Raw genomic sequence first — 25625 nt, 5'->3', positions numbered from 1 at the left:
TTAATTTAAACTGGAACATCCTCCAGATGTGAAAATAGCCATTTAAAAATTTTCAAACTAGAACACAAAACTTATCTGGTACTTCCAATGCATGGGGCTATACATACAGACTCCATGATACAGTATTTCACATAAACGGATTACTATATAACCTCCTTGCTGAGAAGGAGATCCCAAATGCTATTGTAGCAAACCTCCCTCAGCCTTAGAGCTGAGCTGAAAACTACGAGACACCACAAAGATGCGTCATCTCTCAATAACCTAGCTGAGATTTCTCCACTAAGATGGCAGCAGCGAGCTGCTGAGCGTCCGTCACGTGAGGGTTCTTCTTCATCACCATGCGCACGAGATCGGGGGGGAAGATGTTGCAGAGGTTAATGTAAACCTTCTCCCGGGTGTCTTGGAGCCTTGGGGGGTCTTGTGGGGGGATTCCACAGTAAGGGACGCGCCAGGGCTGCTCCTGCTGCTCGGGAAGGCTTTGGAAGGCGAACTGCTCGTAGCACGGCTGCGTGGGGTTGCTGGGCAAGGAGTACGTCTGGCGGTAGCTGTAGGCATCCATGCCGTAACTCTGCCTATCCCAGCCTCCCAGCCCTTCCTGGCCAGAGTAAGGCTTCCTGTGTCTTAAGGGGGAGTTTTCGTACAGGCGCGAATCTGAGATGCTGTCTATCCTCGTGGACACCAGGGCTCTCCCCAGGTGCAGCGCCTTCGAATGAGGCAAGCTCTGAGGCGCGGAGTACTCATTGGGACAGCTGGAGCGAGCACCGACTGCTGCGTGCTGCAGATGCACAGCCATGTACGGGATGGGAGATTTGTGGTGGTGCTTTGGTTCTTCGTGACTGTAGCTCTGCACGCGAGCCAGGGGCTCGTGGTAGCTCTGCAGGAAGGGCTGAGCGTTAAGGCGGCCGTGGGCGTGCATGTGCTGGCACTTCAAGTTCTCCTCCAGCTGCGGGTCAGGAGAACTCATGTAGGAGCGGTCGCTGTAACCCACGTAGGAATCGCTGCTGCCACAGCTGACGCTCCCCTCACTGCTGCAGTCGGAAGCTACGGAGCTAATCCGATAATCTGTGTCCAGGGAGAAGCGCCTCTCGGGACTACGCGGTCCCGATATGCTGAGATTTGAATATGCACTCAGCATAGAGTAATACCCTACGTCCACCGGAGACTCACATTTTGGATACTGGTCATAAGGCATTGGTGTTCCATGATTTTTGGTTGCCATCATCACTGTAGGATACTGTCCCTGTGGTCTTTGATCCTGAGGTGAGAAGTGAACTCCGGATGGAAGGCCGTTAGTTAAAGGTGCAGTACTTTGGGGTTTTCCACCAGAGGAACTTGGTATGCTAACTAAAGAAGGTACAGACCTGGTTTCCAATTTGTTTTTGGTGGGAAGCTTTTCCTCCAAGTCCTGATAGACTTGAGTCCTTATACTAGGATCCGATTGCCTCTTTGGAGCAGTGCGCTTCAGCTCTGAAGTGCCCTCGCTTTTAGTGCTACAGGGAACGCTATTGCTTTTTACCAGTCCTCCTTCACTCGTAGTTTTGGCAGCTGTGCTTCTAGACATGGCACGGAGTTCATCAGCTACGGATCGCTGAGGCTGATTTCCTCTTTCTGGATGATAGTATTTGCATTTGTGTCCATAGGTACATTTCTTCCCTATTAATACAAATATAATCAGATTTTAAAAACTTCAAACAAAATCTGTTAGCCATCAAATAACAGAAATGCCCCTCATTTGAAGTTTTACTGTTGATTTGAAAGACCTTGCAAACAAGATTGGTTTTGTGCAACACAGGGTGTGCTCTAAGAGCTGCTCTCCTGTTTTGTGGGGAAAAAAGAGGCGGTGGCAGTGTCCTGCAGCTGGTGCTCTGGGAATGCAGACCAACTCTACCAGCCAAGTTTTGAGCTGGATGTGGCACTGCCAGGGAGACTGTACCTGCTGTGTTGAGCCAAGGCAATATACAGAAAGAAAACTTAATTGGGAAGTCCCACAGCCATAAGGCCAGCAGGTTTCTGCTCAGTCAAGATGCCTGTAGGAATGCTCAGTAGCTAAACTTCAGATAACTCAATTAATTCTCTGGAAGAAAACCTCAATATTTCATGACACTAGAAAAGGGCTTCTGGAACCTGCAGAATTTAGGTGCTGATTTGGATTTATTCTAATGAATGATTAATTAAGTTGCTTCTTTAGTTCAACTGGTAGACAGAAATGTTTTTTAAGTAACACATGAAAAAATCGCTCCAGTTTCCACCATCAGCTCAGCATTTCAACCCATCTCAGGCTAAGATAACAATGTTAAAACCAATGTTAAAGCATTTTAAACAGTTTTGGCAGTGTCAAAATAAAGCAGGATGCTGGTCCCCAATCCCAGTCCATAAAAATTGATGGGTTAAATCAAATTACCATATGGACATGGTTGCTTCTTATGCTCTGGCACAATAGGCTTCTTCCTAAGAAAATTGTCCAGACTTGGACCATGGCGGCCAAGAGGATCATCAGGAGGCATAAATCTACAAAGAAAGAACAAACTATTATGGAAGCAAACAAGCCTTTTCATATTTCTCATGCAATGACCAAGAACCTCATAACTGTGCTACACCATAACTTGCCATCCTGATGTTTTTAAATCCGGGAACCTCAAGAGCAGTTTTGGAAAGCCACCTTTCTGCTGCAGGTACTGCCTTAGAGGTGGGTCACAGGAACAGACTGTGTGGACACCTCTAGACTGCTAAGGACACCTCTGGTCCAGCTCAGCTGATGCTCTGTGGCAAAGCAGGGCTGCAAATAACCCATCCCAAAATCAAAAGTAAGGTGCAATACAGGCAGCCATTTCTTAAAACACCACTACTAGCTTTGCAAAACTGTGCTGATTCTTGCATCAGCATTCAGGCACCTCAACACAAGTGCCTGCTTAGGGGAGCACCGAGTGCCTCCCACTACACAAAGACACCAGCAGGAACTGCAGTGGATCTGTAGGCTGGGGTAGAGTTACTATAGATGGATCTAATCAGACAGTTGAACTACGGGCCCCCTGAAGTTCACTCCAATTTGGGTTCTTCTATGACTCTAGGACTTAGGAGTCTAACCACAGGCACTCAGAAATGTTGGTTCAGTATATCAACAGAGCTCGAATATTACACCATAGCATACATCAAATATACATTGACATACACCAAAGAGGAAAAAATAGCATAAAAAGACATAAAAGTGTTGCTACAAAAACAGTTTCAAGTACTTCTGGTAAGAAGATCAAATTTATGATTGACTATTCCTCCTGTTTTCCTACATATACCTAATGATTTGGGTGTAAGATGAAAAATTTGTACAAATCTTCAAACTGTCCTTTCCTCTATTTCAGTGTCACAAGTAAAGACAGAATGACTTACTTGTCATTAACAAAAGAATACATCAACAAGCGTTCATCTATGAACTTCTTCCATTCTGGCTTTTCATTAGCTAGATCCCTGTAGTTATCATTGGAGACAATGATGCCATCTGACTCGAAGGCCAACTTCACTATGAATCGGTCATCGTAGCACACCACCCTTCTCCCCTGCACGCGCCGGGATGGAGTGAACACAAGAATCTTTTCCTTCTCCAATTTACGTAAGATTTCTTGATCTACAAGGAATAAGAATCAAAAGCCAAACAAGAAAGAAAAGAAAAAAGTTTGTTTAGTCTCTAAAGATATTAGACTTGAGGAAGAAAATCCAAGCATTTAGGACTAAAAATGTTTTATATGTTATAGTCCACATATGATATCTAAACTTATAGTCAGAAGTCTTCTGCCAATACTTTCAAAAAACCCTAAAAGCAAATCAAAGCCTCCTGCTTCACACCATTTCTCTAAGACTAACACAGGGAATCTTGTTCATGTTCCTGTGGCTCACAAGAAGAGCCATTTTATCAAAATGCCTGTGCAAAACTCCTCTGGCTAAAGGGGTCATTTTAAACACCACTGAATACAAGGTCTATATCCAAGTACAGCCACAGTTTTCCTGTAACTAAGATCCTTGGTAGAACCCAGCAAGAAACATCTTTTGAAAGAATTCCAGTAGCTCATATTAATGTGACAGTCTCATGAAAGTCTCTGCCCATCAACAGAAGGGGGTACCCACAAGGACTAGAAAACCCATATTCTGTACAAGCAAGGTCTCTGCACATATTAACAGCATTCCCCAGAAAGGCATCTGATGTAATTTTGTAACCAACAGCAAAAATTGTGGTGGTTTGTTTTGGTTTTTTTTTTTTTTGTTAACACCAGTAATAGTTTAGATTGTATCTTTGCTTGGATGGCTTACACATGTATATTTAAGTACTTATCAAAGCCAGACAGATTTCTCTTCAACCTTCTAAATAAGCATATTTAGCATTTTATGTAGTTCCTTCTTGTTCTACACAATCTGTCACTCAAATATCCCAAAAGTACTTTATTTTCCCTTTTTTCTCTATAGAACCTGGAGTTCCCAAGGAGCTTTGAAAGACAGACCTCAGGCTACAAAGGACATTGTACCAAGTACTGGGGCACCTACCCCTTATGTTGATTTTCCTACCTATCACTCTCCTTGGAGCAGACAAACTATGAAGGAAAAATGCACAAATAAACTAGGCAACATCTAAAACAGCAGATGCTTGCATAGTGAATATGAGTCACTGCTATTAGCAATGGTTAAGATCTCAACTCAACTGTTTTGTAGCATAAGAAACTTGACAGGGAACACGCTCCATCTGAGAAAAAAATTCCAACAGGGAGAAATACAGCATTAATATTACATATAAGCAATATATTTGATACAAGCATTTATTTGCTTAGTAGAAAAAGCACACGATTTTAAATGAAATACAACCTTTTTGATTTCAACCCCCCCAATGAGTGAGAATGAGATGGAAGGTGATTTTTTTTCCCTGCTAAGAAAGAATAAAAAAAATCTGCCATGTGATTACTGGTGGTCATTGGTAAGAAAGATGAGGCTGTTGTTCAATCCAAGAGGCTTCTCAGGAATGCTGACAGTCTAGAACCATCCCCATGTTAGTCACCTAGGGCTTTTTCAGAACTCCAGCTGGCTGCGTATCTTAGGTGCGTATCTCTGGAAACAGAGTGTCAGCACCAGGTATTTTACATGCCTGGTGGCACACAGGCTTCCTGCATCCTTAGAGGAAAACAGAAGATGCAATATTTTTACAGAAGATACAATAACCTGCTCTGATCTTCCTCCCATTTTCAGGGATGACACATGGAAAACTGATTTCTAAGTCAATTCTAGCCTTGCTGCTTTCTTGAAACACCTTTTGGGGCACTTAGCCCTACACAAACTTCAAGCAGATGTCACAATTAGAAGTGGTCAAATTTTTATTTCTTAGCCAATGTTCTTCTCACACCCCAAACACCAGTACAGCAAAAGAGAAGGGCTTCAAGAGGAAGGCTCCACACTGCCAGTGCTGACAGGGTAACAGCAGCTTTCCAGATGTTTCCTTGTGTTAACATGCTTTATTCTAGCAGCAATCAAGCAAATGGAATGAAGTGTTGAGAGGATCTTTCCAGATATTTGAAAATGCACATGGCAGCCAAAGCATGCTTCTGTATTCTTTTAGAAGCTATGGCTCTTAGTCTCAAAAACTTCCCCTCCTTTAATGGTAGTTGTGTAGCCTCCTCCTGCTAAAATAAACAAACCCTTCCTCCTCTCTAACTTCTAGGGTTTTTTTAACCCCCAATTCCATTCTATTTCAACTTTAGGGCAGTTGGAGGATGTCTCTCCAGCCTTTACAAAGAACCTGTTAATTTGATGAAGGAATAAATACTTCCACATTAGATTTTTTTTTTCTAGGATAAACACATTCAAAATTAAAATTTTCAGAAGTTGTTTATCTGCTAATAGTAATGACGAAGAGGGGTACCATTCCCTTTCTGTTTGGATAATTCCCATACCCCAAAGCATGGGCAGTGACAGGCCAGCCTGGCAGAATTTGCTCTCCACAAGAAATAATACTCAACAAATTACTAACTTCAAACCTCTTTGCTACTAATGCTGCACAGACATAGCAGATTTTAGAAAAGGCAACTACATTCTTTAAGAAGTAAGTAGCAATGGTATGGAAAATTCAGCAGACGATCAGAACAGAACAGGAGGACTTGGTGAGGGCATTGCTTTGTCTTTTCCCTGCCTATAGATCACAATGAAATTACTGCACCAAAGGTGCTCTCTGTTACAGCCTTTCATTGCTGGAGGTTTGCTCATTTGAGCAGTAGCACTCCTGCCAGGCAAAGCACTGAACAAACAAGCAAAGATGGAGCTTACCTGTTATAAGAGCATCTGGTCTTGACTGCTCTTTCCTCCACGCTGGCACAAACACAGTAACATCCTTGTGGCCTCTTTCCAAAAACCAATCTACTGCCAATTTGATTCCTCGACAAGAAAATACTTCTTTGTTCCCATGGCTGAAACACACACATGGAAAATCTTTATTAGATGACTTTTTCTATGACCATAAATGGAGCTCAGTAAAATGCAGATGTCATAGCCATGCTCTTCACTTACTCCATAGTTTCTAAAGGCAGCTGGGAGTCTGTCTGAACCTTGCCCAAACACTGCCATCATTTCCAAAACAGTGTGGGAGAGAGTTTCCAAACATATTTATTACCTGTACACACATTTGACAAGCAAAGAAAAATATAAGTAGGGGTTTTTAAAAATCCCCATAGCCCAACCAAAAGTACGGGGTCTAACAGGCAACTCAACGACTTGGTGAGGGAAAGCAGGAGGTCCAAAATACCAACATGAGAGTGCACTGTGCTTAGGAAATGGTAGCAGAGGAGCATAGGTGTGCACAGCAGCAGGGGATGGGACAGCAAAGCCAGCTGCTGCAGGAGCTCCACAAGGTCCTGTGTGAACAGGGAATGAGAGAAGAGAAGGCCTCCAAGCCCAAGGGGATGGCAAGCACTCAACGGGACAAATTAGGCAAACTGGAGAGACTGTCCAAAATCAACACTGGCAAAACTAAGAATGTGCTTAGTATGTACTTCAGAAGGAGAAATTAACGTGTATTTAAAACACTGTGTAGAGACAATTAATTGTGATCAGACAAAAGCACAACAAAACGTGTCTGTTGTGCAATAACTGTCTGTGGTAAGGCAGGAGACGCAATGATGTCATCTTCCAAAGGCAGACAAGTCCTTGCCCTACTTCTACATCTAGTTTCAGGCATGGCATTATAAAGACATAGATGAAATGGAAAGGATTCAAAAGAAAGTAAAAGGAGACCTATGGGGAAAGGCTGAAGGAAGTATATTTAGCTAATCTGGAGAAAAAAAGCAGCTTGTGGAAGAACAAACCAATCTTCCGTGTATAGGAAATAACTGAAATGGAGGACAGCAATCAACCAATGGGTGTCCATAGAAAGGTTCTGGGAGCAGGGAGCTGCACGGTGGTTGCTGTGAGAAAAATCTGAGATTGCCCCATGATGTGCACATCCAGCTCTAGCCAGCTCCACAGTGCAGGAGATGGGAATGAGAGAAAACCATGGCATGAGGATGAGGAGCTGCTTCATGAGGAGCAGGTATACCCCCAGAGGGACTTGGACACTAGAGAACAGGAAAAGCACAAGAAGGAAAGGAGCAGCAGAGAAAAACTGACATTCTGACCCCAGTCCCCTGCACTGCTCACAGCTGCTCCAAAAGGACTGACTGCCACCTGCAGCTGTGACAAGGTGTAAGAGTGATGCTGTGGTGAGGTAGTGAGGAGGACACATGCTTGGAGTGAAGCAAGCCTGGAAAAGAGGAGAGTCTTTCCCCTAAATATTTTAATGTTAGTATTTTTTGTCTCCCAATACCTGATTTAGAATATTTATATTAACTGGCTATAAATTAAATTGAATTCCCCAAGCTGAGTCTGCCTGACATAAAAAATTACATGATGAGTGATCTCCCTGTCATTATTTTGAGCCATGGGTTTTCTTGCTTCTGCTCCTCCTGTTTTCTCTCCCATTCTGCTGGGAGGCGAGCCACAGCCAACCCACTACAGTCCCACTGGATAAGGACAGAAAAGTCCTTAACTAGAGCTAGGAACAGTTAAGCACTGTGTTAGTAAAAGCTTTCTCCCTGATCTGTGGGACAGTGTGGCCATGGATTTTGGGATCTCCTCATAGGACACTTTGCAGAACAAGGTAGACAGCTCCTCTGAGGTCTGTCTAGGTTCTCCATGCACAGAAGACAAACAACTTTTGTGACATCCCTCCCAATCTTGCAGCTCTGTGTAGCAGAAGAAACACAGGGGCATGGAAAGAAGCCATCACCTTTCACTTGGCTGGCTTGTCATGAATAGCAGGTATGCCACAATCTGCTTTCCAGAAGGGTAAAAGACAATGCTTTGTCTGTGATTAGTGAAGGGGACAATATCATGACAGACAGCCACAGGAATTTTAGAAGTCCCTTTCTCCTTGCATGTCTTTGGGTAAATAAAATACCAGAAACTTATTTAAATCTTTTTCCCCCTCAGTAGGAAAGTAAGTACCTACTTTTTCCACCTTTCTAAAACACAGCACTGCTGTGTCTTCTTGACATTGTGAGAACTTGAGTAATTGTGCAATAGACAAAGTGCCAAAGAAAAAGTGAGAACACTTTTGCAAAAATGTTCTGATTTCAGAAGCCTGTGAAGGAGGTGGCGTACACTTGCCCCTGAGTCAAGAGAGAATGAGTCATGGCTAACACTTCTTACAAAGCATCATTCTCAGCAAAGGCTGGGTTGAACGTCATAGATCCCAAACAAAACGAGGAAAAAAAAAAGGAAAAAGGAAAATAAGAGCCCACTACCATTAACTGGATTTAAGTGAGAAAGTGTCCTACTTCCTCTTGTAATGAAACTGGAGACAATATCTGCAAACATAAGCATGTACTCTGATACTGCAATTGTTGCCAGGCATAATGATTCGAGCTTGTAGATTTTAGCTGCCGTGGGGCACTCAAAGGATAGTTTAAGCCCATCCTCTGTGCCTTTAGGGCTACACTAGGAACACTGTCAGGAACAATATATCTATGTACCTCAATATCCTATTCAGCTATACTTATAGGCCTCTGCAGTAACACATCCCCTGTTTTCTATGATCACATCACACAATACTGTATTACATCATAACAACACTGTAATAATAAAACACAGACCAGAATATTTTTCTAGGCATTGTTTTATACTATACAACTATCCTTGTGCTTTTTTGGCTGCAAGAGTGGTATGTCTGTGTATTTCAAAATTTACCAGGAGTAGGAAACCAAACCACACACAGATGTGACACACTTAAAGTGCACATGCACACAATACATAGCAAAAATGGCCAATAGTATTTAATCCATGGTATAATTCCATCTTCCCTTGACAACACAAGATTGGGACACTTGGTGCACATTCAATGCCCAGGGGGCAGCCATAAGGCCTCCTTTGCACAGCCTGAGACAAGAGGTTACTGCTCATGCTATCAGCAGGCTGGGTGCAATCATAAACATATTGTAATCCATTTTAAAACAGTCAGGAAGATCTTGTTCCAGCTATTAAATTCCACTGGAATCACTGTACTGTGATTACTCTAAACAATCTCCATGGTTTCAAGTGGATAAACCCACTTTTCATTCCTGACAATGTAAAAGTGGTGCGTTAGACTACGTTTTAGCAGCGCTATGTTTCTTTCTGCAAATCTGAGAAATAATTTCAGGAAAAAAATCCTGGACTCTTGGAAAAAAAAGACGTTCTTGCTTATTGCTTTCCATCAGGTTGTAGCTCAAGCCATGCTTTTAAACGCAAAGGGAGAACCAGGCAGTTCAGCTGCTTAGTTTTCTATTGCATAGTACAGAGTATTAAAATTCTTTCATCCAGAATAGAAGTTTTAAATGCACTTAAACTGTATGAAACAGAAGTGGGGAATGCATTACAATGCATATCAGCTATTCTGCACTGCTGAGCAAGTGAATTTATAACTTGCATAAATCTTCACTGTTTTTTCTGGTCCTTTTCAGACACGTGCCTGAGCTCGGATCTGAGCGGATACAAATTCCAAGGAATTGAAATAATTAGTGAGAAAGTCTGTGAAAGAGATGTGCAATTAAAATTTGTTCTTTTGTTTTGTTGTCAGGCAGATTTGATGCTCTTCATTTTGTGATCTTTGTGCTTCATCAGCTTTATGATACGTCATATGGTGAAAAGACTGAAATCATGCTGCTGCTTCTTTTTTTCCTTCTTCTTAGTTGTGAAAAAGATGAGAAATGTTTGTACGTTTTTGTCAAGAAACTTCCTTTAAAAAAATCTCCTTCCAATCATTAGGAATATGAGAAAGCTCAGATCAGTCAGCTGTAGCCCTGGGTGAGATACTGGTTTATAGTACTTTGGTTCTGTTTGATGATTATATTTCATTTGCCACTCTCAGCTGCAATATAAAGTTTATTCCTTTAGAAGTACCTATTTCTTTTTCATATCATGTATGAATGATTCCTTTTACCATCATGTTTATATTTGGTCTGTTGATAGTTGTAATTTTATTTTTAAATGAAAGAAAATAAAGTAGCATGTCTCCTGAGCAGAAAAATCAATCAAGCATTTTTTAAGCTAGGAGAATTAGTAAAAAGTGTAAAACTTCTGATGAGAACACTTCACTTTCATTTTCTGTTACCTTCCTAGACCCTAAGTTAGATTTCCTACTGACTGTCTTGGAAAGACTTGTGGTATACACACTTAAAAGACTATTTAGAATACTTGCAAGACTTCTAGTGTCCTCCAATACAATATCCAAACCAACACTCAGATTCTGAAAGCTACAGAAAATATGCCATTGATGACAAGAGGCAAGGTCTACAATAATGTCTGCTGCATACAGGTCTTTATACAACTGAAATCTGGACACATCCACACACCTACCATGTAAAAGCATATTGATTGAAAGCAAGAACAAACCAAAACACATACCTGCCCATTACAAGTTATTACAGAGTTACCAACCTATTTTCTTCTATCATATCATGGGAGGAAGAGTGTTCAGTCCATAGCACAGACAGAGAGGAATTTCCATCCTGTATCATATTGGTGACTCATAACCCTGCAGCCTGATTTTGTAACTAGCCTCATCTCTTTTTAATTACTTTTTTTTTTTGAGTTCTACTAATTCCCTAATCACATGAATCATTTGTCCCAAACCATTTATCATTAACCTGAGCCTTCTATCAGTCCTGCATTTGCTCCCTCTATATATGTATATTTTGGTGTTGGCATGAAGCAGATAGAACAGGTGCCAAATGTTTTTTTTTTTTCCATTAGCCCAAATTACTTCAATTCTTTGAGGTGTTTTAAAGAAAAAAACCTTGGAAGCTGTTGCATATTACAAGATACCGTTTGCCTGTAGGGCTTCCAGTGCTGGAGCACTCTCCAAGTGCAGCAGGTGCTGTCTCCAGCCAGAACTGCACGTGGGTCTCTGTCAGAGCACGAGCCACACACTCAGCACTTGAGGTCAAAACAGGCAAAGACAAGCTACACTCAAAGCTGCCAGTGACAAGCTCCTATCCATGTGATTGTTACTTGCTGGAAAAATATTTTTATCTATTCCTTATAGTGACTTCTCAAAATAAACTAAAAAAATAATAGATAGTAGTACTGAAAGATGAATGTCTGAATCAAGGTACCAAGATACAACTACATCTACCAAACTCAGCAACACAATCTGAGGAGAGGCTAATGCAGCTATACTGTTAGTTTGTTAAAATAAATGAGCAATTAAATTGTCACGTGAAAACTCCATGTGTCATAGACAAGACAACTGAGCCATCATCCTGCCACAAAGGATGCAGTTGTGGAGAACCTTCTGTGTTAGTAGGATATCAGTGAACCTTTTACTACAGCCAAATGACCTGCCTCAGGGTTAACACCAGGACCAAGGCTCAGTTGTCTGAACAGAGATATGTAACACTGGTTAGACACCCCAGTGACACTTTCTCCAGCTGAATGCCACTCCTGAATGGCACTGGGGGCTCTGCCCATGACTGTCAGGCCTGGGTGTATGTTTCTGGTGCCACCAAGCACATACAACATCCACAGCTGGCAGGATGGCTGGGCATGAAAGCTAGAAGAAAATTGTTAAATATCTGTCTTAAAACTTGGACTGTATTTAACTAAAAACCAACTCCCCAAATCAGCATCTTCCTCTTCCCAAACAAAAATGAGTACACTGTTTATCTCATGCTGCGCTTTCCCTTGTGCAATGATGTGCAATCAAGGATCACTTAAATACACAGGCCAAGGTTTTCCAGAAAGGGAAGCTGAAATGCATCACCTCCATGGCCTGAGAATCCCAAGGGTAAAGTTTTCAGAGGTATCTAATTGACCAAAACAAGATCAATTGATTTCAATCTGCAAATCCAAACAACACGATAAAAATACTTTGATTTCTTTGCCCATAAACTTCTGAAAGTTGTCTAAAACTAATAATAAAGCAAGTAAAGTAATCAAATAATTTTACATCAGTGTTGTCTTCATGTTGCACTCTCTGTAGGCAAAGCAAACTTATTTTCTGCCAGTATGTTTTCAGCATAAATTTTTATATATATTTGAAACATTCTATCACAGTCAGCAAATAAAGTCTGAAGGCACCCAGGACACAGAGTGAAAACTATCAAGGTCCACAATAGCTCTAGGGGATTATCCAATTTGCTGTTCAGCTCTGATTTTAAGTTTATATACACAGAAAAATCAGTCTCATCTATAAGAGCATTCTAACAAAAAACCTTGATGTTTAAGGCTTAAACTGTGGGCATCTTTCCTCTTCTGAAAAAAGATTAACTCAACACCAAGAAAGGTAGAATGACAAAACAAGACCAGACTTGAAGTATCTTATAGGAAGCTAAATAGCAATTCTTCAAGTCATAGCTTGCAAAACCTCCTTTCTGCTATTCAGTTGAAAGAGGATGTTTTCTTTGTTTTTAAAACTTCAGCCAATTTGTATTATTTAGACCATATTGTGGCTTTGAACTTGATATACACAAGATGCATTTGATGACTCATTTACAGTTTAATGCACAAATGACAAGCAGTGTCATATGAAAGTTTAAGGAAAGCTTTCTAAATGTTACCAAAAGGCAGAAAAAATGACTGTTGGGTTTTTCTGAATCTACAGTTTGCTAAAACAGCTTGTCTGTAACAGGAGTAGTCACCAGACAACTGGCATACATGTGGGCTCTGGCTTGCCAGAGTAAGTTGTTCTGACCCAAGCCTTTTTCTGTACTGCTCAAAAGAAATTCATGAATCCATCAGTTCATTAGATGCAACCAGTTCCACAAATATGAACATCCAGTCACATAATCAGACATAAACTTCCTCCTTTGTGTTGGATCGAGTTGTTCTCCCAATGACAAAAACATCAGGTTATGTTAACATGTCAAATGGAAAAATAATCTTTTCTGATCCTTCCCCCTGCTCTCTGATTTAGGAAGGTGAATCAACTCATTTTGCAGCCACCCAGTCACTAGATGAGACACAGATAGGAAAGCATGCCTGGCAGTGGGATAGAGGCAAGGCTAAAAGTAAATCACTCTGTGTCATTCACCGGATGTTTTGTGAAACTGCATCCTTAATTAGTCATGGAATGGAGACACAGGGTAGCACAGTGTTTGAGCCTTCCAGACGAGGACAGCTATCTCATCCTACTCAAATTATTGGACATCAGAATCCTTACCTTCTCCATAAAACTTTCCCTACACATCAAATACATCCTTTAAATGAAAATTAAAACTAGCTATTATCTAGAATAATTCTAAAAGTAAATGTTATCATCAAGTATGTGCATTACAACAATATGGGAGTAAGAATACAGATCACAGCTAAACTATTCCTGTGATAATGTGTGAGAAAGCTTCCAAGAACACCACTCAAAAGACTATCTACAGTCTTACTTAGGGCACAGGCCCATTTTCCTTTAGCAATTCCAGAGTGAACTCCATGGCCACAGCTTGGAAGAGTGAAGACAAAACCATGACAATTTTTAGCTACACATAACAGGATCCTGGACATTTGCATACAGAAATCTGAAGAAGATTGAACTGCAAGTGAACTCCTGTCTTTCCTGCATGTAAAAGCTGAAATCTTTCCAGTTTTTGAAGTGCTTAGTTACTAGTACCTATTTTCTTGGAGGGGAAAGGGCAGATCCTGTGGGCAAACAACTGGTTGCACAACTGGTGTCAGCAGCTGAGACTCATCTTTTACATACATGGGACTGGCTTTCCTAATCAAGGACTGATTTCTAGAAAAAGGTGGGATGCACTGGATCCATCAGCCAGTTGGCAAAGATGCTTTTGTCCTGACCAACACAGCAAGGCATCAGTAATCCAGGAAGTTTCTGGAGTGCTTTTGCGGTAACTTCTTAACAAGGGTGACTGAGTACCTAACAAGTGTACCAGCTGGGCCTCATACTTAGAAACAAGGGAGAAAGAGACTGAGATGGGAAGGTCAGGGGCAGCCTCTGCTGCAGTGACCATGAGAGGCAGATCCTGTGAAGAAAGAGCAAGGCAAAAAGCAGATTACAAAATCAGAATTCTGGAGAGCAGATTTTGGCCTACCAAGGAGAATCCCAGGCAGAAGAGTGCACAGGAGAGAAGGCAGATTTTTCAAGGATGAAAGCTTGCTCATGCCAAGCTCAAGACTGGCCCAAAGCAAAGTGCAGAAGTTGGGCAAAAGTAACAGGACAAGACTTTCTCTCAGGTGACTTTTGGGAACAGCGAAATGGGATATTGCCAGGCTTCTGGGCCCTGGCTGATGGGTGTTAAGGGGGCTGGCTAATGACATTGTATGGCCTCTCTTGGCAATTTTTGAAAGGTTGTGGTGATTGGGGATATTCCTAACGTCTAGAAAAGGGCAAATATCCCTTCCATTCTAAGGGGATAAAGAAGGGTAATTCAGGGACCTACAAAGCTGATCAGCCTCACCCTGATCCCTGCAGAGGTGATGGAGTAAATTGTCTTGCAAACCATTTCTGCATGTAGATTGGATGAAGATGACTGGGAACAGTCAGCATGGATTTATGAAGAAATATGCTTGAGCAGCCTCACAGCCTTTTATGGTGAGATGACTTCTTCAGTGGATGAGGAGAGCTGTGGACACACTGTTTATTGTGGCTTTAACAAAGCATCTGACAGCTTTGTTCTTGTAGCAGCCTTCTCTTACCACAGCCTCACTGCTCCTACTTCCCTAGTCTGTCAAAGTTAGAGCAGAGATGGACTGAAATCTGACTGAACTGCTGCACCCAAAGGTGATCAGCGGTAAAAAGTCCAGTTGAAGGTCAATCAGTATCTGTGTACTCCAGGGACTGGCACAGGGGAATGCATTGCTTAACATCTTCATAATGACCTAGATAACAGAATAGAGTCCACCCTCAGCAAGTTTGCAGAGGATGCTCAGCTGGGAGGAGAACACCAGATGGGTGTACTCTCATTCAGAGGGACCCTGGTCAGGGTAGAGCAACAGGCCACGATGTACCTCGGCAAATCCAACAGAGGGAAATGCCAGTCCTCCAGCTGCAGAGGTCTAACACTAATCATCACTACAGGCTGGGGGCTGATCACCTGGAGAGCAACTCTGAGGTGAAGTACATTGGGGTTCTGGCGAACACCAAGCTGATCATGAGGCACCAATGTGCATTTGCAGCACAGAAAGCCAACAGCCTCCTGGGCTGCATTAGGAAAAGCACTGCCAGCAGGTCAAGGGAGGGGATCCTTCTCTACTCATGCATATGGAGTGCTGGGCTCAGTTCTGGGCTCCCGCATACAAGACAGGCATAGACAACACTGGAGAAAGGCCAGTGAAGCACAGTAAAATTAATCAAGGGACTGGAGCACCTTTCATACAAGGAGGAGGGGCTGAGATCTAGGACTGTGCAGCCTAGAGAGGAGAAGGCTCGGGAAGATCTTACCCATGTGTCTAAACACTTGATGGGAAAAAATAAAGGGAACAGAAACTGATTTCTCACTGGTGGTCCAATGACAGAACAAGAGGCAATGGGCACAAAATAGAATACAAGAAATGTTGCTTTAACATAAAATAAGGAAACTTTCTTACAATAACAGCATTCAAACACTGGCCCAGAGAATACATTGAGTCTCCATCTCCTCAGAGACATTTAAAACCCAATTGGACACGGCCTTGAAATGACACAGCTCTGTGTATGGATCTGCAAAGGCCCCTTCCAAATGGAATGATTCTGTTATTACATTTGGTAGAAAACAAGTAAAGACTTGGTAATTTGATTCTTAGATACAGAACAACCATTCTATGAATAGATTTAATCTATTTATTAAGGTCCTGCAGCATGCATCACATACATTTATAGTTGGTTCATTTGATGCAGGTGGTCAAGAAAGTAAATTGAACATATGAAGGCAGATCCTAAATATTTATGCTAATAGCTGAATAAATATTAAGGAAAAATTACAGATCTGGAGCTAATTCTGGAATGTGTTCAGTATAGTTTGTAGGAGAAGTTGAACCTAAGTCCACTCACCGAGTCTGAGCTGCGCTAACCAGCTAACACACAACCATTTTGGATTTATGTGAAGTACAAAAAAAACCCATTTTAGAAGTCACTGGGTAACTTGGTTGAGTGCCACAATCGTGTTTGTTCAACTGGACATGCCTCCTCTACAGCTCAAGTTGAACTAAGAGATAAAGAATGACACTTCCAGCAAAAAGAACTCACAGGAATATACCATATTAAATATGTAATATCTTTGCCTTATGTGCTAACTCCTCTACTTAAAAAACCAAACCCCATCATATTGGCATAAATAAGTGGTATATTTAAATTTCATTTTAAAAAGCTTCATTTAAAGAGTATTGACTTGATTAAAAGCTAAAAAAAAAGTCCCATGGAAATGCCAGGGGTTTTCTTTAGCCCAGCAAAGTCTTGCATATTTCTAAGGTAATGAAAACCACATCAAGTCATCAGAAAACTGACCTCCTAAATCTTGCTGCTAGTAATCAGACAATCCTTATGACTTACTGAACCAATTACCAATCAATTTATCATTTAATATTTTATATCTCCATAAAAACCTAATCTCTCAGCATGTCTCTCTGCCATTTCCTTCCCTCTTTAATCACCGATGAAGCATGAACCTCTCGCCTTCACAGGCAAGTTTCTTGTTATGCACCCAGATGACTGGGTCAGCATCAGTGAACACTGCAGCTAAATGTGCTAGCTGTGGGCATGTAAGTGAAAGTCATCTTTCACACACTAATCTCAACAATTAATGGCAATAAAACCTAACTTCAAAACTGACAACCAAGATCAATCTTATGGGCAGATCAGTTCTCACAGATTAGCCAACTAAGAAATATCCCTTAAGCTGCTTAATTCTACATCACTGTTTTATACTCTTAAGGAATCTTACATTTGCTGTTACTTTCTGTACATAACTCCATCCAGAAATTACCTGTAGCAATGGTGACTACCAAAAATTAAGGACTAGAGTGGTAGTAAGAAGGAGAGATTTGCAATCTACCTACAAAGGGACAATGGCATTAACCTCTGGCTGTTCTAACAGTGAGCAGCACACCACTGAAGTCCTACAGACAGTAGCCTGATTGCAATACCAGCACTCTGTGTGGTTTACAAAGACACTTAAAAGAGACCCTGCATACAGTTTAAGGAAGTCACACCAAACATCGGTGCTTGAACTGAGGGGGAAGAACCTTCTGTTTCCATTTAAATAGAAAAGCAAAACCTTCATGGTCACATACCTCATTGCAACATTGCTGCCATCAATAACTATTGGCCTCAGGTTGTCTCCATCCTCTGTCACATCCTCCTGCAGTGGAGACTCTGACCTCTGAGACTCTATGGAAGACGCTTCACGCATTACACTAGTGTTAGCATTAGTTACAGTCTGATCAGTCTCAGTTTTATTCCCAAGTTTGACAAGTTCTCCCAAAATATCATTTATTAAAGCATCAGTACCAAGTTTATTTAGTACAAGTTGAACCTGCTCTTCAGAGTAACCCAACTTAAGTGCAAACTCCAGTTTGGTTTGATATTCTTTCACCACATCGGGAGGCTTTTTGACTTCCTTAGGTACTATCTGAGCCTCTTCTATCCTAAAGTCTTGCAAGATCTCATTTCTTTTTAGTATATGAGGCTCTAAGCAAGGAGATCGGCACAGCTGTCGATGAGTCTTAGGCAATAAATGTGACTCCGATGCAGAATTATTCAGTCTCTCTGAATCATTATCAGAATTTGTGCTTTCTTCGGAGTCACAGCTGGAGCTTCCAGAAGTCTCTTCAGATGTCTCCTTTTCTCTGTCTTCTTTCCTAGAATTAACCTTATCCATCGTTGGCTTCTCCGCCATCGACCAAGGTACAATTGCATTTATTTGTGTGCCAGTGCTCCCCACATAAAGGTGGCCTAAGTCATGCCCCAGATGATCCTTCAAGCCCATGAAGCTGCTGCATGCACTTGACTCCACTTTGCTGTTTTTCTTGTATTCCTGAATATAAAGTGTTCCGTATTCCTAAAGAGAAAACAAAAATGTTGCAACTGGTTACACGCATTACTTGTTTTCTATTTTCTTGCTGCTTCCTCAGAACTGCATTTATTCTCTTGCAGCTGAGAAACAGAACTTCTTTCTTTTTTTAAACATGGAAGGCTTTTTGTGGAAAAAACTTTCTAAGGAATATCTCTACTAAGAGGATAAATAACTAACCACCTGTCTTCTGAATGTATCAAATGTTTTACTTATACATTTCTAGAAATGGATTTATGAAAGAATATGAAACCAAAGACTCCAAGTTTACCTACTGTAATGTAGAGACAGCAGTAAAGTAACTATTTAAAAATAATGAGATATTTCTTCTAGCATAAGACTATGCTGTAACAACAACAACAACACAGAAGTGACTATAAAATACTCTAGAAAAGGTTTTCAAACTAAATACCTTACAGTATGTTGTACAGAAAGAAATTAGCATAGTGCAAGATTCTCTGGCTTATTAGTAACAGAAAGCATGATTAAATAAAAACTTATTGGCCCTGAAAGACACTATCAGCTCAACTGAATACACTCAAACTCTTTCTGAATTCCCTTATAAAGTGATAATTAAGTCAAGATAGACTAATTGCTCTCAACAGAGTGTTGTACTACTAACACATACAGCATTTAGGGACGTGGACTGATCTAATGGCCAATAAAGCCAATGGAAGTCTTTGCACTAATTCCAACAGACCATTCATCAAGCCAACAAGGCAACAAAATCAAAAGCTGGTTTCAGCTCCTGCATTAGATTTTTGCAAGCCTTTAGATAAATCAAAACTATGCATGTATAAATATGAGTAGTTTAGGAAGAATGGAAGAAAGAAGTTGCAATTTTCTGGACTTCATATACTTGCCATATCAGATTTTCTTGAGGAATTTTGCATAGCCGTAGTTATACAGAAGTTAGTTACCCATTTCATCACAAACATTACTTCAACCTACATTTAAAGGCAGATTGCTACCTCTTTCCCTTACTTTGTTCTTTGAAACAGCAATCTTTGCTAACTGCTTCAATAAAGAAAATGAAACATAAATTATTTCTCATAAATAAAAATGGACCATATGGACCAATGTACTGCAAGGTTACCATGAAAAAGAAGAATTTAAATTAAGGAAAGACTATGAAACAAAGAGTTCTTTCACACTTCCATCTTGTAAGACAGAATATAAAGCAAGATATAGAGACAAAGGACTTCACTTGAACTTAAAATTTCTGTCAGCAAATACATTAATTCTCCCATCCTCTTACAGGTGAGAATTTAAGACTGGTGTGGTATTTTTAATATATAGTGTACTTTCCTCTTCTTGCAATAAAGATTTGAGAGTGCGCACCAGAGCAATTAATCCAGGTTTAAGATTAGAGAGAATCAAACAAACAGTCCAATCCATGGCTCAGTAAAAGTAGATTCTATAGGCAGGGAGTACCAAGACATCACCATTGTGGTAGAGCATTCTGGGCCACAAAAATCTTACTTTACCTGAACAATTCTAGCTAACATAAAGAGATCATATCTATCATCAGTGCTTTCATCTCCAACACCTCAATCACAGCAAGGTCGATAAGGAAGAAAACAGTTTTATTTAGATCTTATCTTGTTAGAAGGCAGTAGGGTTGTAATTCTCAGGCAGTGTATTAATGAATATTGCCTTCTCTTAATGTAAAGGATTTCTAGCAACCCGGAGATAAAACACAACAAGAATTTAGGAAATGGACCTTTTCACACGGTGATTTATTAACTAAGGTAATACACTTGATAGCACAGAGATAGTAACAAGTCACAATATTCCAATAAAAAGATACAGTTAAAAAACCAACACTGTGGCCTTCACAGGACTGACACACACACCCCACACACAAAAATTAAAACAAATCGCAAACAAGCAGCCCCTATTGGAAGCCAGGCTGCCTAGCAACCAGCCTCTAGTTGCTAGGATGCGCTCCTTTAACATACCATCATGAATACTAGCACAGCCAAAGAATAATTTGGTATGAACAAAAGCCCATGAAAGAGAGCGGGACTTAAGTGCGTCTGGTTTCCCCTCGGAGAACAATGCAGCTGCCAAACCAATCTGGAAGCCCCGACATCATTGTTCCACCAACCCCACAATCTGCTCTGACTCGAGGAAGTCTAGTTAATGGGCAATACTTTTAAGCTGGACTGAAAAGTTGAGCTGGCTCATGTACCGCTGCTGCAGAATACAGGGAGATAATGGGTCACTGCCTAAATCCGTGTACTGTGAAATGTCATTTTAGTATTGAACTAAAAGTGAAGGGAGGGTTTTTTTGGAAGGGGGGGAAGAAGAGTTTGCATATTAACAGCATCAAATACCAAAAGCCTGAAGTGCATAGATTAGAAAGAGGATTTTTTTTTTTTTAGTGTTAGTTAAAATAATACTTAAGTCATTCTCCAATCACTTCTTTCTTGAAGTTTAAGTGCTTTACAGGAACTACAATCATAACACCCTCCAGTGCAATTCAAAGAAGTCACTAGCATATGAATGTGTCTGAAGATCAGGCATTATACGAAACATACTTTAGATGATTTGCACATCAACTGCATATGAAAAATGACCGTAGCCTGAGCTTGGTCCATTGTTAGGAATATATACATAATCAGCCTCACATCTATCTGCTTTAATTTTCCTGTCAATCTCCATCATTCTTCAATATATAATTGCTTGTTTTGCAAAGAACTCTACTGTTTTTCAGAAACTATTTAAAGAACAGAATAATAGAAGGAGCTTTAATATCTCCCACAGATAATATATAGTCATTATACTATCGCTTTAAAAGCATAGTTAAAATTGTATTTGTACTGTAAATTCAAAGCTAAATATTTTTGAAATAGTTTTGCATAAGCAGTACACTTTTCCTGGCATTTGGCCTAAAATCTGCATGCAAACTGGACTTATTTACAGAAAAATTTTTACAGTGCCTGGAAACTTTGTATATTGTATTTGTGGTCAGTAGCACGTCTTAGAAACATTACACTTGGAGCTCCCATCATGATGTCCTTTATGAGATTCACTGACTAGAACCATGAAAATCAGATGTCACTATTGAATGCTGCTGATTATTTTGTCTTGGTTTGGTTAGTGAAGAGCAACATGCCAGGCAGTCAATTTGAATGAATTTGTATTCCAAATAAACACTAGTGTACCTATATACAGGACAATGGAGCTCATGAAAACCAGAAAAGATCACATTTATCTAACGAGCAACAGCAGCTAAGAATTCTTTATTCACAAGGAGCTTTTATTACACACATATGGTTTTAAAGTATGCTGACTGATACAACTCAAAATAGCTAAGAAAAGCATCTACTATGAATTGATTTAAATGAAAGATAAACAAACAAAAATCATCCCAAAAATTCCAGTCATGAAAGTCTTTCCTTTTTTGTTATGCTCACCACAGCTCAGTAAAACAATTTGTATTTATGAAACAGTTAATCAAATGGGTAACTCCCAATTTAGACATACCTATGATAACATAAGTTTTAAACTGTAAGCCATTTGAAATAACAGTATCTCACACTGTGTTCACTGTTAAAGGCTTAAAGTACTGCACATACATTTATCAGGTATAAATATAGCAATCCAGATGAGCACTTCATTGTAGAAGTATAATATTTTATAATTTCTTAGAAGTTGTCACTATTTCCCACTAACCATTAGCAACAATCAGCCCATCAGTTCATCTCCACACAAAACAGAAACATTTCTCAAAGGGACGTGGACTAGTAGATCACCTAATCTTTTACTGTGTATTCAGAATACTTTCCACTTACAGTTGAGCATAAAAAGTCATTTTATGCAAATTTAGTTCACAGAGGAAAATAACAGAGTAAAGTAGTGTCACGTGGCACAGTATAACAGAAAATGTGTATTTGCAAAAGACCATCAACAAGTTTCTGAAGATACAGTTTACAAGGAAAGAGTTCAACATGTTTTTCACACAGGTAGACTTTTTCTAAGTCTCCTGAACACAAAATGTAAAATATTGAAATCATTTTGTTGAAACACTGCTTGTCACAAACAGAAGTGCAGAGTTAATCAGAAAAGAGAAAAAAAGAACTTATCTGTTATCCAAATGATAAAGATACTGCAACAATGCAAATAAAATAATGAATATGTAATAAATACCTACTGCTGTAGTTTCTATGTATTTAATTACCATTGTATTTGAGCGAGTGCTGTTGTCTGCATCATTCTATCCAACAAAGGAGGGATGTCCCATTGAACAGATTGGTTAATGCTCTGGGGCAACAGATGTCTACTGGAACTGCAGGAGACCAGCAACTGGTGGCCTGCCCATCTTCTGAAAACTTTCAATAGACTCATGCATATGTTCACACAATAGGGCATGTGGTAGAAATGCAAACCTCTTTTTAACCCTTTTATATGCTCTCTTTCCCTCTCAACTGATATATGAAGGTCTTTGTTTTGGACTTTTTTTTTTACAGGATCCTTGGAACATAGGCTCATGGGTGAGCACACAGCGTTTGTTCTTCAGCCTAACATCTGAACTCAAAATATAAAACAAAACAGATTAGAAACTTTATAAAAACAGCTGGACTAGATCTGACATACTGATAACTGGTTTTAAAAACTTAAAACCTTTGACTGTATCTGAGAGCACTCTCATGCCCAATCTTACATGTCAGTCTCTTCAGATAGCCTATAATGGAGCTCTTCCTACTCCCACAAACATGGCAAATTTCAACCACGGTGTGGTATAATGGAAAAGGCGTCTAATTCTGGTTTTTCTTTCTAAGAGCTTTTTCTACTACTCACAATTTAAATAACAGCTTATTTGCAAAAAAGGGTAAATACCTGTAACTTTGAAGTTGAAACCTCTCCTTCTCCCCAATGGACTAGAGAATTCATTCTGTTGATGGTTACTCCTACCATTTTCAAATTCTGGGAAATGCACCATTACTGATGCTTTCAAAAGTTCCTTAACAGAATGCAGTGTGTCAATGCTCTTTAATATACTTAATCTTAGTGCATAGCTGTTTTTCTATCCCTCTTTTTCCAAGAGACACCCAAAGTGTGCAAATCTCAGCCGACACGCAGGCTAGCTTGTTGTCCAAAAGCAAAATGATAAGGCTGCAATGCCAGAAGGGTGAACCGTCCCGTTTGTGCAGAGAGAAGCCCCCATACTCACGTTGGCTGGAAAGCACACAGACATTGGTTTCTCTTAGCTGCTCCAGAAGCAACTCCTTAACACGATTTCAGCTGCAGACTTCAGGCAAGCAAGCAGAACAATGAATGGACGAACAGATGGACCCGCGATGTCTTTGCTTAACCTACTACTGAGCGGCCGCGGAGCCAATCACGGCCGGCAGAGCTCACAATTAGTTGGCTGGGCAGATGCAAGGCAACCTCCCCATCCTGCATCAGGTTCCGAGGTTTCTAAGATAAGCAAGTTGATGTCATTCTCAGGGTCTGCCCCGGGCAGCATGTGTATTAACGAGGGGTGTGCAGCAACAATAGGCCATACAAAAGAGACTAGCAGGCAGCTGCTGTATGAGAGCCAGAGTCATTAGGGAGCAGGCTGCCAACAAGAAACACCTGGCTTGGGCAGACTTCAGCTTCTCCTCATTGTTTCTAATTCATGAAACAAAGAAAAGAATTATTTTTTTAAGTAGTAAAAATTGTGAGTTTCTATTAAAATATATCAGTCTGAAGGAATATAACCCCTTTTATTATGGAAACAAAATGTTCTTTGTCAGGAAAAATATTAAAGAAAAATAAATCTATCAGGAGCTACTGTAGTCCCCTTTTCTTGTTAGCAAAATTAATCATAGTGGTATAAAGCACAAGGAGGTATGAAAGGAGCCCACACTAAACACTGAAATGCATTCAGAAACTGCTTTCTGAATTTTCTGAGCCTTTTCTACATTAGTCAATAATTGCAACAAACTTGCATTTACACACAACTGTAAGAGTACTTGTGGGTAATTTCAATGGAGTGGGTGAAAGCCTTTAAACTAAAACCACATAATATTAATATATGGAATAATGGATATTTTTAAGCAGTTGACACATTAGAGCACTTGACAGAAAGTAACTACAAACCACTCTTTTGTTCTGGACTCCCTTACATTTGTTTGCAACACAACTGCTTTCCTCTTTTATTTTTTCACAGATCTGTTCTAGATGCCAAGATCCTTCCATCTCTTCTCAATGACAGAATATTTCAAGAGAAGTCTGGAGCTAGGCTATAGCCAACTCTTTATTGTTTTTATTTTCAACTGAAGTAATCCACACAGAAACACAAACTCCAGTCCCCATCTCCCCTCGCTGCCCAACATTTCCATTGCCCAGCACAAACATTTAGCAACATAATTGCAGCAAGGTTTGATGCTTGATAAAAAAAGAGGTAGTGCACTGTGGACTTTCAAATAAGAATTTGCCACTGCTGATAACTTCAGCTGAAGACAGGTCAACACACAGAAGGAAGAGATTCTGCATTTGCAAATGTTCATCTAAATGATTACTAGAAAAGCGTATTTACTGAACTTCAGCATCATTACATGACTAAAAGCAATAATGAGAACCAAAGAGGCAGCTGTCCTCCTCTGCTTATGAGGACAGGCAAACTGCTGGGAAATATCTACTGTGATTTAACAGAAGGGAAGAATGAGAGTAGGTTTGTTAGAACTGTTTCAAGTAACTTTCCAAGCTCTATGTGAAATTAAAACAATTCAACACAGTAAATGAAATTATATATTGTCATGCTATTGCACTGATGCACTTATCAGGTGCCCAGATATTAAACTTCAAAGAAGAAACCCCAACTATAGTTTCTCCACACTGTCCATTAAACACTCCTAAAAACAACTACTAACACTGCAATTTTGGAGCTTTTAAGTCGGAGACAGGAGGAGACTCCACACTAATTTCTGCCACTGTGAACACAAAGACTGAGAGAAAGCTACCCACGAGCACAGTGGGACGCCTGATCCCCAGCACTGGATTAAGCCTCTTTGCAAACAGCGAATAAAAGCAGTGATCTGAAAAAGCTAATCAGTCCCTGCTGTGGTATTTAGACTACCTCAGTTGCCGGTATTGGATAAC

The 25625-nt window shown here is 40.3% G+C and overlaps 1 protein-coding gene across 1 annotated transcript; it reads right to left on the bottom strand.

The window, feature by feature from the left end:
* Nucleotides 1-253: 253 nt before the first annotated feature.
* ZC3H12C (zinc finger CCCH-type containing 12C) lies at nt 254-23733 on the bottom strand. The gene is made up of 6 exons (XM_058800141.1): nt 23710-23733; nt 17752-18518; nt 6295-6434; nt 3385-3619; nt 2402-2508; nt 254-1653 (listed from the first exon to the last, which is right to left on the bottom strand). The coding sequence occupies exons 1-6, from the start codon at nt 23731-23733 to the stop codon at nt 254-256; spliced, it is 2673 nt and encodes an 890-aa protein (XP_058656124.1).
* Nucleotides 23734-25625: the final 1892 nt, after the last annotated feature.

Source organism: Ammospiza caudacuta, chromosome 2 (assembly GCF_027887145.1).
Source record: "Ammospiza caudacuta isolate bAmmCau1 chromosome 2, bAmmCau1.pri, whole genome shotgun sequence".
Lineage (NCBI taxonomy): Eukaryota > Metazoa > Chordata > Aves > Passeriformes > Passerellidae > Ammospiza > Ammospiza caudacuta.
Note: the sequence above shows the minus strand (reverse complement) of the source record. Positions and strands in the feature narration are given on the sequence as shown.

Coding starts and splice junctions, on each gene's coding strand:
- ZC3H12C (XM_058800141.1), bottom strand. CDS start 23,733: ATGTCTGTGTGCTTTCCAGCCAAC. Junction 18,519..23,709: donor CTGTGTGCTTTCCAGCCAAC/GTGAGTATGGGG, acceptor TTTTCTCTTTAG/GAATACGGAACACTTTATAT. Junction 6,435..17,751: donor GGCAGCAATGTTGCAATGAG/GTATGTGACCAT, acceptor TGTGTGTTTCAG/CCATGGGAACAAAGAAGTAT.